The sequence below is a fragment of the Teleopsis dalmanni genome, chromosome 2 (genome assembly GCF_002237135.1).
Source record: "Teleopsis dalmanni isolate 2A chromosome 2, ASM223713v2, whole genome shotgun sequence".
Lineage (NCBI taxonomy): Eukaryota > Metazoa > Arthropoda > Insecta > Diptera > Diopsidae > Teleopsis > Teleopsis dalmanni.
In genome coordinates, this window is record NC_051847.1 from 79,006,814 (window position 1) to 79,020,528 (window position 13,715).

A 13,715-nucleotide genomic window follows, 5' to 3' on the forward strand; every position below is an offset into this window, starting at 1 on the left:
TTAAAAAATATGGACTTTTAACAAACATAGAAACATAAAAATATTGATCTTAATTTTGACATTATTTATCAGTCGTGTATATCATAATTTGTATGTAATTAAAACCATAGAACCACAGAAGCATGTAATTAAATCAATTTACTTGTGTTAGAATAAATTTTACTACCGCAAGCCGCAACCCCGCTATATGACCCGTTCTATCAAGTACCAAAAGTTCCCATAATCAGATGCAGTAATGTACGTTAATCATGCCCGATGGTCAACCAAAATAACTTAATTCTAAAATTTCACATCAATGGCACATTAAAAACATTTAATTAAGGAATTATGTAAAAATTTAGTACAATGCACGCATGGATGCGCACTAATGCAATTACCATATAATGCAAAATTTAGAGAGCACTTTTTGACTATCGACTCAAATGTACAAATGTACAAATGTATCTGTGTAGGCGATGTAACTAACACTAACAACGCAACGCAACGTAAACATATTTCATTAGTTTAATGAAGTATACACAATGCATGTGTAAATATTTTATAGCGGCTTTCAAATGCCAATCAACCGAACATGAAAACCATTATTCAATTTGAGCTATTATGAAACCAACAGTAATAACTCTACTTTCCATAATATTTACATGATTTCCCGCGGGTGACCTCTGCAATTACAACTGTATTTACATAATTTTTACACGACAACAACAAATTAAATAATTTGAATGAAGAACACTAAGAAATTATTTGAAATATATATAACTTGATCAACACAGATATGAATAGTATTTCCAGTAATTAGCAATTAATTTATGTCATTATTTAAATTTTTTCGATATTTAATTTTTTATTAATTTATTAAGATTTAAAATAATATATTTTTATATAAATTAAAACTTTGAACAAATTTAATTAGTTTTTTTAATTTTTTGTAAATTGTTTTTTATTTTGTATTAAATTTTTGCAAAAAAAAAAGCGTATATCATAGTTGTTTTGGAGAAAAATAACAATACGGTTATAATGTAAAATTTAGCTTTATTTATTTATTAATTTAAGTTCATTTATTTGGTATACGATAAAAATAAAATAGTGTAATTTTGCGAGTAGATTAAAAATATGTCACGGCCTGCACAAACACTATCTGCGGACCGTACTCTGGCCAGCCCTGTTATAGAATATATTCACATAATTGAGCAGTCGCCATAAAGACCATATATTCGCCAAAGACAATTGCAACTACAATTACTTTAATTGAATTATGCTTTATTATGGAATAGCTTCATCTTTTCAGCTAATCGGATATTGTCCAAACACATTACGAACTTAATTTGTTAATTGGATTTAAAATGCAAATCATAATGGTTATAGTTTGAATAGTAGTATGTTGAGGCTAGTTGAGTTAGTGCACTTGAGCACTCTAACTCTATACTAACTGTGAGGTTTCTTCATAACCCCTGTGTACGCCTTGATTGGTTTATTGTTTATCACTTCATCTGACTAAGCAATAACTGTATACCTCTCCGAGGAGCCTGTAACCATTCAAAGATTTGATAATACCAACACTGGTTGGTAAGCCTGACCGTTTTCGTAAATAGTTTTAGACAATATAAATTTTCGATGGTATTATTATTACACTATGCGAATTCGCACTCAAGTAGTTTCGTCTTTCCAAATACACCATATAGGTGGTAAATAATTAATGATTTTAAAGATATCACACTTTTTTTATGCTTGCATTTAAAATTCATTTTTTATACCTGAAATACAAATTGATATCTGTGTTTTAATAAAATGTATCTACAGTCAATAGATTCAGATTTATACCATTTTAATTGTGTTATACCTGGTATGCCTGAAAAACCTAAAGTATTAATTATAGTAAAATTCACATCTTAGTTAATTATATAATAGATTATGTAATTAAAACTATATTTTATAATTCTACTTGCGTCATTTATATTTATCTTTTTACTATTTCGATTAGAGACCTATCTTTATGTATCTGTGAAACATATTATCTCATTACCATTTAAAAATTTGGTGCTTTGTGTAGAAGTTTTAGTAATGCATGTGCATACCATATTGGTTAGCATTAGTATAGACAATGTTTTAACAATTTTTTTTTCAAATCTATTATCTATATTTAAAAAAGAAATTCAAATTCGTAGTTCAAGTACTACAAGTTCTATAAGCAAAGTATTTATAATGTAAATGCTGAGATATTTTGAATTTTGTTAATGCATTGCATTATGTCACCTTTCTATGGAAGTAAATAATAGATTTGATATTATTATAATATATTATCTTCTAAGACAGCGGACACCTTTAATGCTAGTTAGTTTGACTAGGATTAATCACAGGTAAGAACCGACTTTCAATTCTTATTAAATCAAGAATCTTTTCATGTATTTTTAGTAAACGCAATATTCTCTTCAGATCTCTTTTTCGAATAATTAGTTATCCTTAAATGTTATTTTGAAATGTTAAAGGTTTTTATTTAGATGACTTCAGCTGGAAATGACTACGAGACTAAGTCAATAAGTTAATAAAATATAGTTATAAAAAAATTTTACAACAATGAAATTTTGTTTTATATGTTACTGATATGTTACTGAACATGGGAATTGTCGATTATGTTCCATAGTGATTCAACGTGACATCTATATTCATATATCATCAACATATAATTAATGTCAAACTATTTGTACAAAATTGCAGTAACTTTGAGCTTGGTACATCCAATTGACGATTGAATGTATCGAACTAGATACATCAAAAGTGAATATCTGATTGCCTTTTAATTCATTTACTCTATTGTACGTAGTCCGAAATGACAGTGTTTAGAGAAAAAGTAATAAAATTTCAAGTATTATTTACTTAAGATGCCATAGAGAAAGCTATATAATATAATGAAGTACACTTAAATAATTTATTAATTCTTATAATAATACTTGATCCTTGAATATTTTGTTTTTCTTTTCACATTTTCTCAATATGCGGTGTCATATAACAGTAGCTGTTTAAGTTTTCCATAAGAGATTAGTATTAATCCTTCTGAATTTTTCTATAGTAGAAAATGAAGTAGCGACCTGATAGATGTAACAAAGTTTATATATATCAAAGCATTTACTACAGTTCAGCTTTTAGACGTTTTCAATAAAACTTGGTAGTTGATGAGAGGAATCTCAAATAGTTGTTCAAATATTTTTCTTTTCTTTACAAGTAGTTTTAGTAGTTTTAAAATCTTTTATTTATCGATTTAAGTACATCGAAATTGAGCTACACCCATATCTTATTAATCGCAATCGTACTTGTCAATTATTTTTGCTACCAGAAAAAGGCAACTTATATCAAGTTTAATCTATAAGTCGAAATATTATGTTTTTAATAATATAATATAACATATATAAATGGTGGTTTGCATCTTTGCTTATCTTAAAATAAAATTTGCTTACTTAAAATAAATAATTAATAATTGCAATGAACGTGGGCTATTAAATGTGAATAAGAATATTACGAATAGCTGAATATTACATATTTTGGACTGTACAAAACGTATTTAAAACTCTACCTGAGTACTTTTAACAAGGCTATTAGGCTATTGAAAAATGTCATAGGTATAAGTTATATGCCTTCGAAATATTGCAAACATTTTAACACACTTATATTACTATAATACTATCTACAGTGTTGTTCTAATTAATAAGAATTACAAAATAAATAAATATTATAAAGCTTGTGAAATATCGGGATAAAACATTAAAGTCGAATTTCATTGATTGAATAATTATTTAGCATAACACCGACCCAAAATAGAGAGATTAACATTTTAAAGCAATTAATTTAAATATAGAAAACAGCACGTAGTTCAGATAATTTAAAGTAAAACAAAGACAGTGTAATTTCCCACGAAATGGAATAAAAATGCGCTCAAAACCTGTACAGCTTTAGTTAAGTGCTAAACAATATTTTTCTTATACTCTCAACCTATTTAACGTGCGACGCTAATCCCTAACGTTTTCTGCTCTACAATATCCTACCGTCCTACCGTTCACTTCTACAGATACCTTTGAAATTTCAAAAACAAAAAATAGAGTATTAAATGACGCTTAAGCGTTTCAACCGCACTTGCTCATGAATTTTTATTTCTAATTTTTGTACTCGTAACTATACGTATTTGTTTTAGAAACGAGTATATTCAGTCTTTCTTTGGTTTTTTACCCGGCTTATATTTACTATACGTATCTGTACTTTTATATTTACAGCAGGCGCTAGCGAAAAAAAATTACCCGTAATTGTGTTCATACACGGCGAGTCCTTCGAATGGAGCAGCGGTAATCCTTACGATGGCAGCGTGTTGGCCAGCTACGGTGAAGTGGTTGTGGTAACGCTTAATTACCGTTTAGGAATTCTAGGTAAGTTCGCACATAAATACCAGCTTAAGCGCCGTAATGAGCGCAGCTAAAACGAAAACAATAACAAGGAAGACTATATAAAACAATACATAGCGAACAGTAGAAATGGGTAAACCTAATAAATTATTATATACGATAAATGCAATAATTTATTCCAATTCCCATTTCCTTTCATTTCAACGTTACCAATAATTCAAGTCATTTTTCTTTTTCCAACTACACAATAGGATTCCTTAACGCAAATCCCAATCCGCAAACGAATGCACGTGTTGCGAATTATGGACTCATGGACCAAATAGCCGCCTTAGACTGGATACAGCAGAATATACAAAAATTCGGTGGCGATCCAAAGGCAGTGACATTAGCCGGACATGGCACAGGTGCAGCATGCATTAATTTTCTGATGACTTCGACAATGGTACGCAATCTGTTTCAGCGAGCCATTTTAATGTCCGGCTCATCGTTCTCATCGTGGGCGCTTGTGGAAGATCCAGTAATGTTTGCTGTTAAATTGGCAAAAGAAGTTAACTGCTCCATACCAGATGACATTAACAAAAATCATGAGCAAATTGTGGATTGTTTGCGTGAAGTAACGCTGGAGGATTTGTATGCAGCTGACATACAAGCGCCGAATTTTTTAACACCGTTTGGTCCATCGGTGAGTTATGCTATCAATCTGTAATGTTAAGCTATTTATATATATATACATTGATTTATTTCATTCTCCTTTTTAAATATTATAATTAAGTTTTGTTTGCTAATATATACTATAAATGTTCCTGATATTTTTTTAACAAATTTTGAAGTTTAAATATTAAAATTAAAAAAAGAATTTTCCAAAGTTATTTAGAATATTTACTGCCTCCATAAGACTTACTTATTTACGTAGAAAGTTTACATACATATATATATTATTATGTTACATATATACGAGTTTAAATAAAATTTCAATAGTAGAGCAATTTCTTTCATAACTTCATATTTTAATTACCGAAAGCTCTATAAAACAAAAGAAATAAATGATCTACTAAGAAAGGACTGAAGATAATAAAAATAATGTTGATGTCGGAGTATGTCAATTATATGTAATTACTTAATAATACTTAAATATTTCTGTATTTAATCTGTACAGCAGTACTACACATTATTTTATGTATAAGCTTATTAATGCCTTTTCCTGATGTTGAATGATACAGTAATAGACCCTATAAAATAGTACGACTACGTCCAGAAAGTACCGGGAATCACCGAGCAAGATATAATGTATGTATTATATATTAACAATTATTGTACCGCATCCAAAGTAAACCCTTTCCAAATACAACATATTTGTATAAAAGTAATTGAAGATGTTTTAAATACATTCTTTATAATCGAATGATACAGTAATAGACCCTATAAAATAGTACGACTACGTCCAGAAAGTACCGGGAATCACCGAGCAAGATATAATGTATGTATTATATATTAACAATTATTGTACCGCATCCAAAGTAAACCCTTTCCAAATACAACATATTTGTATAAAAGTAATTGAAGATGTTTTAAATACATTCTTTATAATCGACTTCAATATTCACCACGTATTCTCTTTTATGTCAGTTATCGACTGAAAACGAGTACATCGAAATGGCAGTTTTTGGGGAGTATAGTGGCTGTTCGATAAGGTTTATTGAATTTTTCGTCAGAAAATATTATACAATAATAGCCTTGACTTATTCTGTCATGCCTTTAGCGATTTGTAGGCGATTGAGTTTTTTCATCACTAGTCGAGCTATTATAAAAATCAGAAATCACTCTTAAGATGAACTGACAAAATGGCGCACTTTAAGCACTTTAAACACACTAAAATATAAGTGATGCTGAAATTTCGTGTAAGTAAAGGGAACAGTATTGCCAACTTAGTCACAAAAAAATTTCCCTTTAGATGAATTTTTTAAATGATTGATTCCCGTTGTTCTTCATCAATATTGCTATCAATAAATATTTAATAACTTCACTGGAACAATCTAGCAATTATACTAAATACCATACTTCATTATATCTCCTAATAACTGTTTTACTGCAGTAAGTCCTTTTCACACCAATCTTTACACTCTAACTTTTCAAAAATAGTTCACGTTCTAAGGGCTAATTAAGATTTTAAGTTTAATTTAAATTATTTTGTGAACATTGATAGCATGCTGCAATGCTGTTTCTTTTAATCTCAGATTCCACAAATACATATATGTGATCATAAGAAATCTCATATAAGAACATATATAAAAAACGGACTTCTTTAATTTTTATTTTTTTTGCCTAAAGTGACACGTCTTATGATGAAAAGAAACTATTTAAAATTTTGAAGGGTTCGAATAGAAATGAAAATAGAAAAAACAACAACAAAAAATTTAAATTAATTTATTGAAATTTGGCTGACTATACAATGATGTTTAGAGTATTGCCAAGTACTCATCATAAGTGGTCTTAGGAAGTATTCAAATTTTTTAATTACTTTATAGTCTGTATATAATTTGTTTGGACTGTAATTGATTTCTTTGATTTCCAAGAATCTAAGAATCCTTATTCCTTAGACTATTTCATTTCACTCACTATTCCAATCCATTCATTAATCAAAAGCACATGACTTAAGTGTTAGTTATTTATATAATAGTGTGTAGATTTTTCGCTTAATAATAAAGGCTATAAAGGCAAATGTATAGAGAGCCTTAAACAGAACAAAATCCTTAGAATATTATAAATGGGCTTACTCCATGTTATTATGTCGAAATGAACATGTACTGTTTTTAAATAAAAACATTTTAGTTAAAGATACTTACTTTACTTTAAACGGATTCATAAATAATTAAGCAAAATATTTATAATTTAATAATTATTAAATAAAACCTATTTCGTTTTTAACCAGAAAACATCGTTCGGTATAGTTTTTCAAAATGTTAGCACAAATCTTTTAAAGCTTTAGTAAGAGATTTTTGTAGAATGAATTAAATAGTTACTATATAATAATAATTAGAAGTTACTGATGGGCGGTGAAGTCAAAGTTTGATGGGCGGTGAACTCACGAAACAGAAAGGAAAGTCAGTATACTCGTATACTTCAAAAATTAGAATATTGCTAAAAAAATTTTATTGATACTGTTGAGACATTGTTTAAGAAAAAGATATGTATGATTATATTAAGTAATTGTTTTAAAATACATAAACACAAACATACTCCTGTATCAAAAGTTTTAGGAACAATTCATTCAATCCTTGCCTTACCAAAAAAAAAAGACTGAAATTAATGATGTTTACTTTTTATCTATATTAAAATGTTCTCAATATTTTATATAGAATATTTTCAAAGAACAAACGAAACATAAAATACAAACAAAACACAAATTAAAAAGAAAATACATCTTATAAAATTGTTGAAGGGTTTACTTGGGCGCACTTTACTGGCGGAATACATCCGTTCATCCGTACATCGATAGAGTATAGAGTATGGAGAGTATAGAGTGTGGAAGGGCAAAACCAAAGTGACTCAATTGTTGATGACAGTTTAAAATTGACTTTTCTTCATTATAAACAGTACCAGCACAGAAAAGGAAAAGAAAAGTATTCAAAAGGAGCAAATAAGATGTATATAGGGTAAAGAAAGAAAAATTTTGCCAAAGGGCATTATAAAAGAGAACAATATTATTGCATATGCTGTAGATTCTCGAATGCTGTAAGAAAAACTTAGGCTCAATGGTATGTCTAAGAGGAAAATTGTGTCACACACTTGACAGTGATGAAAATGAACTTTGCATTGTGTTTCATTGTTGGCTTCTTCTTTTTTATTATTAGTATGAAAATATAAAACATAAAACATAAAACATAACAACATAAAAAATGTTAAATGAAAAATGGAAAGTGAAGAACAAAAATAAAAGAATACAATATGAAAGTTATTGCTAAAGAATACTCATGATGTCCTTATATTCGTAGTACTAGAAGCGAGCAGCAGGATGCTACTATGCGTTATTTTATGCCATTTTTCATTGCTATATTGTGTTTTGTGTCGCAAAAATAATTTTTAGCAATTTTTTTATACTAGTTTTTTTTTTTGAAGTATATTTTTTTTTTGTTTTTCTTTTTGCAATATTTTTCTTAGTCAGTTTTTATCTTCGAGATCTGCTTGACTTTATTACTCATCATTTTTTTTCATACTTTTTTTAGCATACAATTTCCCTACACACTTTTTACTTTGTCAGTTTGCCACTTAGGCAACGGCAACTTGCCTATGCGTCTACAGCAATATTAACGCATTTTCATTTTCTTTTCAATTTAGGTTGATGGCGTCGTTATCCGACCCGGACATTCCAATCTCGATATCGATGATTTAATGACGCGCAACTCGAAGCGTTCCTCAGCAGATGGTTCGAGTGGCAGAAATAGTGGAAGCGGGAGTGGTGGTGGCGGTTCAAGTGGCAGCAGTTATTTTAGCGGTGGCGGAGGACATGGAGATGGCAATGGACAAGGCAACAATGCTCCACTTTATGATGTGCTTTTTGGTGTTGTTACGGGCGAATCAATTTGGCGATTTAGCGCGCACGACATACAAAACGGCTTCGAAGGGGACAGACGGGATAAAATAATTCGTACTTATGTGCGAAATGCCTACAATTATCATCTCAATGAGATTTTCTATACGGTGAGTGTGGATTGTAGATTTGCATAAGTTTTGGTATGTGCTAGTATATCCAAGTACTATTCCAATGTTTTTGTTATTAGGATGGATTTTAGAAGCAGTGTTATGGCTCATTGTTTTGTGTTCAGTTAGTCTTCTGTGTGATTTTATTTCATTGAATTATTTTTCTATTTTCTTTGAATTTGTTAAGTTTTTTGTTAGAAACGTAAAGAAATGAATTAAGTAAATTGCTTAGGCATAAAGTGATTGATTTTGGATGTTGTTTGCTGCTTTAATGTAATTGAAATATCAGAAATTAGCTAAATGTACAGCTATTAATAGAAATTTTCATTTTAAAACTTAATTACGTACAACAGCTTCATTAAGTACTAAAAATGATTGCTTTGAAAGTGGATAACTAATTAAGGAAGCTATAGTTTTCCAAAGATATAACGAACGAATTTCTTGTATATTAGTTCTTTTCTTAAATTCTCGTAGGCATTTTACATATTATATTAAATACATTATGTAACAATATAAAGAAAATGAAATATTTTCAATTATTTTCATTGATACCATCCTAACGAACGATAATTATATTGATTCTTGCTATTATTAATTTTATTTACGAAACATTAATATAACCATTAAATCCAATATTTTTTTTTTCTCAAAAAAAGTGCTTCTCTTTCCACTGATTTAATGAAATCAAATAAAAATAAGATATCACATTTACAAGTAACACACCACCAGAGTAAATCGATAGTTGTTCCATTCTAATATCTTAAAAATTAAATAGACCTATTGGAATAGGTAGAGAGCATTGGGACCTTTAAGCCAAACTTAAACATATCGAGACACAGAATGAAATTTAATTACAATTTTGATATTCTTCAACAGGAAATCTATTTCAAATATGAAAAAAGTAATAATTATGAAATATCCAAATTTAGTCATTCAATTTTAGCAGAGGTTTTTTGTATATAGCAAAATAAGGTAAGGTTTCTAGGAAACCTTATAATTTTTAGACAGCAACTCTCAGTAATCGAAATCAAAGTCAAATTTGAACCGTCAACTAACACTTTAACATCAAAAACCAATGTACACTTACTTTCCGCTGCTCAGTTTGTCGATTTTGTGGTTCATTCATTCATAAACGACTATTGCACTTATTGTTGTATATTTAAAACTAACACGTAAACCACAGCTATATAAATTAACTTCACTATTATAAATTGCTGGAATTTTTTACATTCCTACAGAACTTTATCTATGAATATGAAAACGGAAGGAAAATGGTGTAAAGAATAGAATAAATGATAAGCCGACATTGCAATATTTTGCCAGTAAAATGGTTAAATTAAAAATACTTAAGCAATACTTTTTAATTTTTGCTAAATTACTGAAAATGTGTGTAGCGAATTGGTATCATCATAAGACAACCTCGTTTTACGCATTATTCCAATTTAAACACTTTATAATAACTTATAACTTATTATAACTTATCATTTAAAAAGAAATAAAATAACTATTATTTATTATTTATATTTAAAAACAATTTTTATTTTGTGGTGAGAATCAACAAAGTAGGCTAAAATTGTCAGATTCTCTGATATTTAAAAATATTTTATTTAAAAATATTTATTCAGATTTTTTCAGTCAGTTGGTCAGTCAGTCAATTAGTTAGTGTTTCTAAAGTTGTATTAAAAAATAATAAAAGTTTGTGTTGCAATAAATACTGTTTTTTATTAATAAAAGCTATTTGGTTATTGTAATCACAACATTGGTGACCCCGACACAAAAAGGAGTTGTAAGTTATTATCAAGCCCAACATTAGCAAGCAAGATGACTAACCGTGAGGAAGAAGATTTTTTTCCGGCAGAAGGAGAAAGTCGCACTGACAAGGAGGTATACCGGGTTTCAGTTAAGCCGATGATGTTTTCAAGAGAGCATCCGGACCTTTTTTTTCTGCAAATGGAAGCACAGTTCAGGAATGCGGGAATAACGAAAGATGATACAATGTTCGACCATGTAGTAGCAAGTTTAGAGCCGAAATACCTGGAGTGCATAGTTGATGTGATTCGAGATCCACCGAAGGTATTGAAATATGAGACGTTGAAGAAACGGTTAATTTATGAATTCACAGAATCGGAGCACAAAAGGCTGCGTAAGTTGCTGACAGAATTGGAGCTAGGTGACATGAAACCAACTCAATTGCTGAAGAAAATGAAGGAGATGGCCGGCAATTCAATGAATGATGATGTACTAAAGTCATTGTGGTTACAGCGACTGCCAGTGGGAGTTAGAACAATCGTAGCTACAGTGGAAGGTGATTCTGCACAGTGGGCCAAAGTGGCTGATAAGGTATTTGAGGTACAGGAAACAGAAACGGTTTGTGTAGTACAAAGGAATGAACCGAAGGAGATGAGGAAGGAAATTGACGAGTTGAAAGTCATGATAAATAATTTGGTCATTCAGTTGGGCAAAAGAGGAAGAAGCAATGACAGAGATCGTGGAAAAGGGCGGTCATCAAGTGCTAGAAGAGGTAATATCTGTTTTTATCATCGGCGGTTCAAGGAGAGGTCCACAAAATGTGTTCAGCCTTGCCAGTACAAACCACCGCAAAACTCAGCGGAAAACTAAACACCACTTCACGTCTGACGGCGAGTGAAGTGGCAGAGGGTAAAGCATGCCGTTTGTTCTTCAAAGATAAAAAAACAGGTATAAATTATCTAATAGACACAGGCGCGGAAGTTTCAATTTTGCCAAAGAGAATGTAGCCTGAAAATGAAGCCACGCAATATTATTTATACGCAGCAAACGGAGCGAAAATTAGCACGTATGGAACGAAATTAGTGCAAGTCAATTTGGGGTTGCGCAGACAGTTCCTGTGGGAGTTCCTAGTGGCGAAGGTAAATCACCCAATAATAGGGGCGGATTTTTTGAATAATTTTGGTTTGATAGTTGACCTGAAGAACAGGAGAATTTTAGATGGCATTACGGGCCTCCAGGTAATGGGTTCGAAGAGAGAGATGCACTGCGTGAAGCTAAGCACAATTGATGCGACTAGCCCGGTACATAACATTCTGCGGGATTATAAAGAGATAACGGAACCGGCTACTAGTAATAAGGTGGCCATGAAGGTTACGCTAGTAGAGCATCAAATTGTTACCAAGGGACAGCCAGTGTATGCAAAACCTCGGCGGTTAAATCCTGAAAAATTTGAAATTGCGAGAAAGGAATTTGAATTTATGACGAAACAAGGTATTTGTAGACCAAGTAACAGCAATTGGGCAAGTCCGTTGCATTTAGTGGCGAAAAAGGATGGTAAGTGGAGACCGTGTGGTGACTATAGGAAGCTTAATTCAATAACACTACCAGACCGGTATCCAATACCCCATATACATGATTTTACTCGCATATTGTACAATAAGAAAATTTTCTCAACCATTGATTTGGAAAAGGCCTACAATCAGATTCCGATTGCTGAGGAGGATCGACCTAAAACGGCGATAATAACCCCGTTCGGCTTATATGAGTTTAACATGATGACTTTTGGTTTATGCAATGCTGCGCAAACTTTCCAAAGGTTTATGAATGATGTCCTAAAGAATCTGAGTTATGTGGTAACGTACATAGATGATATATGTATAGCATCAGCTGATGAAAAGGAACACGAAATACATTTAAGAGAAGTGTTTAAACGATTAAGTGATCATGGTCTGAGAATCAATCTGGGAAAGTGTGTGTTTTTTATGAAAGAAGTTACCTTCCTGGGTCATGTGATAAATGGGGATGGAATTAGACCTATAGCTGAAAAGGTAGAAGTGATAAGAAATTTTAAAAAACCGAAGGAAGTACGAGAGTTAAGAAGGTTCATTGCTTCAATTAATTTTTACAGGCGTTTCCTCCCGAATGCCGCAAAGAATCATGGCATCCTGCACGCGCTATTAAAAGGAAATAAGAAAAATGATAGATCTCTGATTGATTGGACAGCAGAGGCCGAGAAAACATTTGAAGTGTGTAAGAATAATCTGGCGAATGCTGCAATGCTAGCACACCCGGCTCCGAATGCGAAACTGGTGCTAAATGTGGATGCTAGCAATTTTGCAGTAGGAGCAGTGTTGCAACAGCTTATAGATGGACAGATGCAACCGCTGGGATTTTATTCCAAAAGGCTGACAGAGACTCAAAAAAGATATAGTACTTATGACCGCGAGCTACTTGCTATATATATGGCGGTCAAGTATTTCAGGTACATGATTGAGGGCAGGAATTGCACTGTGCTAACGGATCATAAACCGATTACATTTGCTTTCTTACAAAGATCTGAAAAAGCATCAGAACGCCAGTTACGCCATTTAGATTTTATCGGGCAGTTGACAACAGATATTCAGCATATAGCAGGCAGCAAAAATACGGTCGCAGATGCTTTATCTCGAGTCGAAAGTGTAGTGGCTGGAGTTAGACGATCACTAGACTATGATAAGTTGGCAGAAGCTCAGAAAGTTGACCAAGAGATGAACGAGTTGATAAGAAACTGTACAGCGTCATCTCTGGAGCTCAAGTTGGTAGAGTTAATTACAGAGGGTGTTTCTGTGTATTGTGATGTATCCGGAAAGAAACTGAGACCGTTTATTACAAAGTCCTTCC

At 31.4% G+C, this 13,715-nt stretch overlaps 1 protein-coding gene across 1 annotated transcript in view; it reads left to right on the plus strand.

The window, feature by feature from the left end:
• The window catches only part of LOC119684205 (neuroligin-3), a gene marked incomplete at its 5' end in the record, with an annotated part of 148,770 nt that overhangs the window by 31,594 nt on the left and 103,461 nt on the right, over positions 1–13,715 (plus strand). Inside the window, 3 exon segments of the mRNA XM_038098196.1 lie at positions 4,263–4,412; positions 4,640–5,070; positions 8,724–9,086. Coding sequence (XP_037954124.1) covers positions 4,263–4,412; positions 4,640–5,070; positions 8,724–9,086 — 944 coding nt within the window.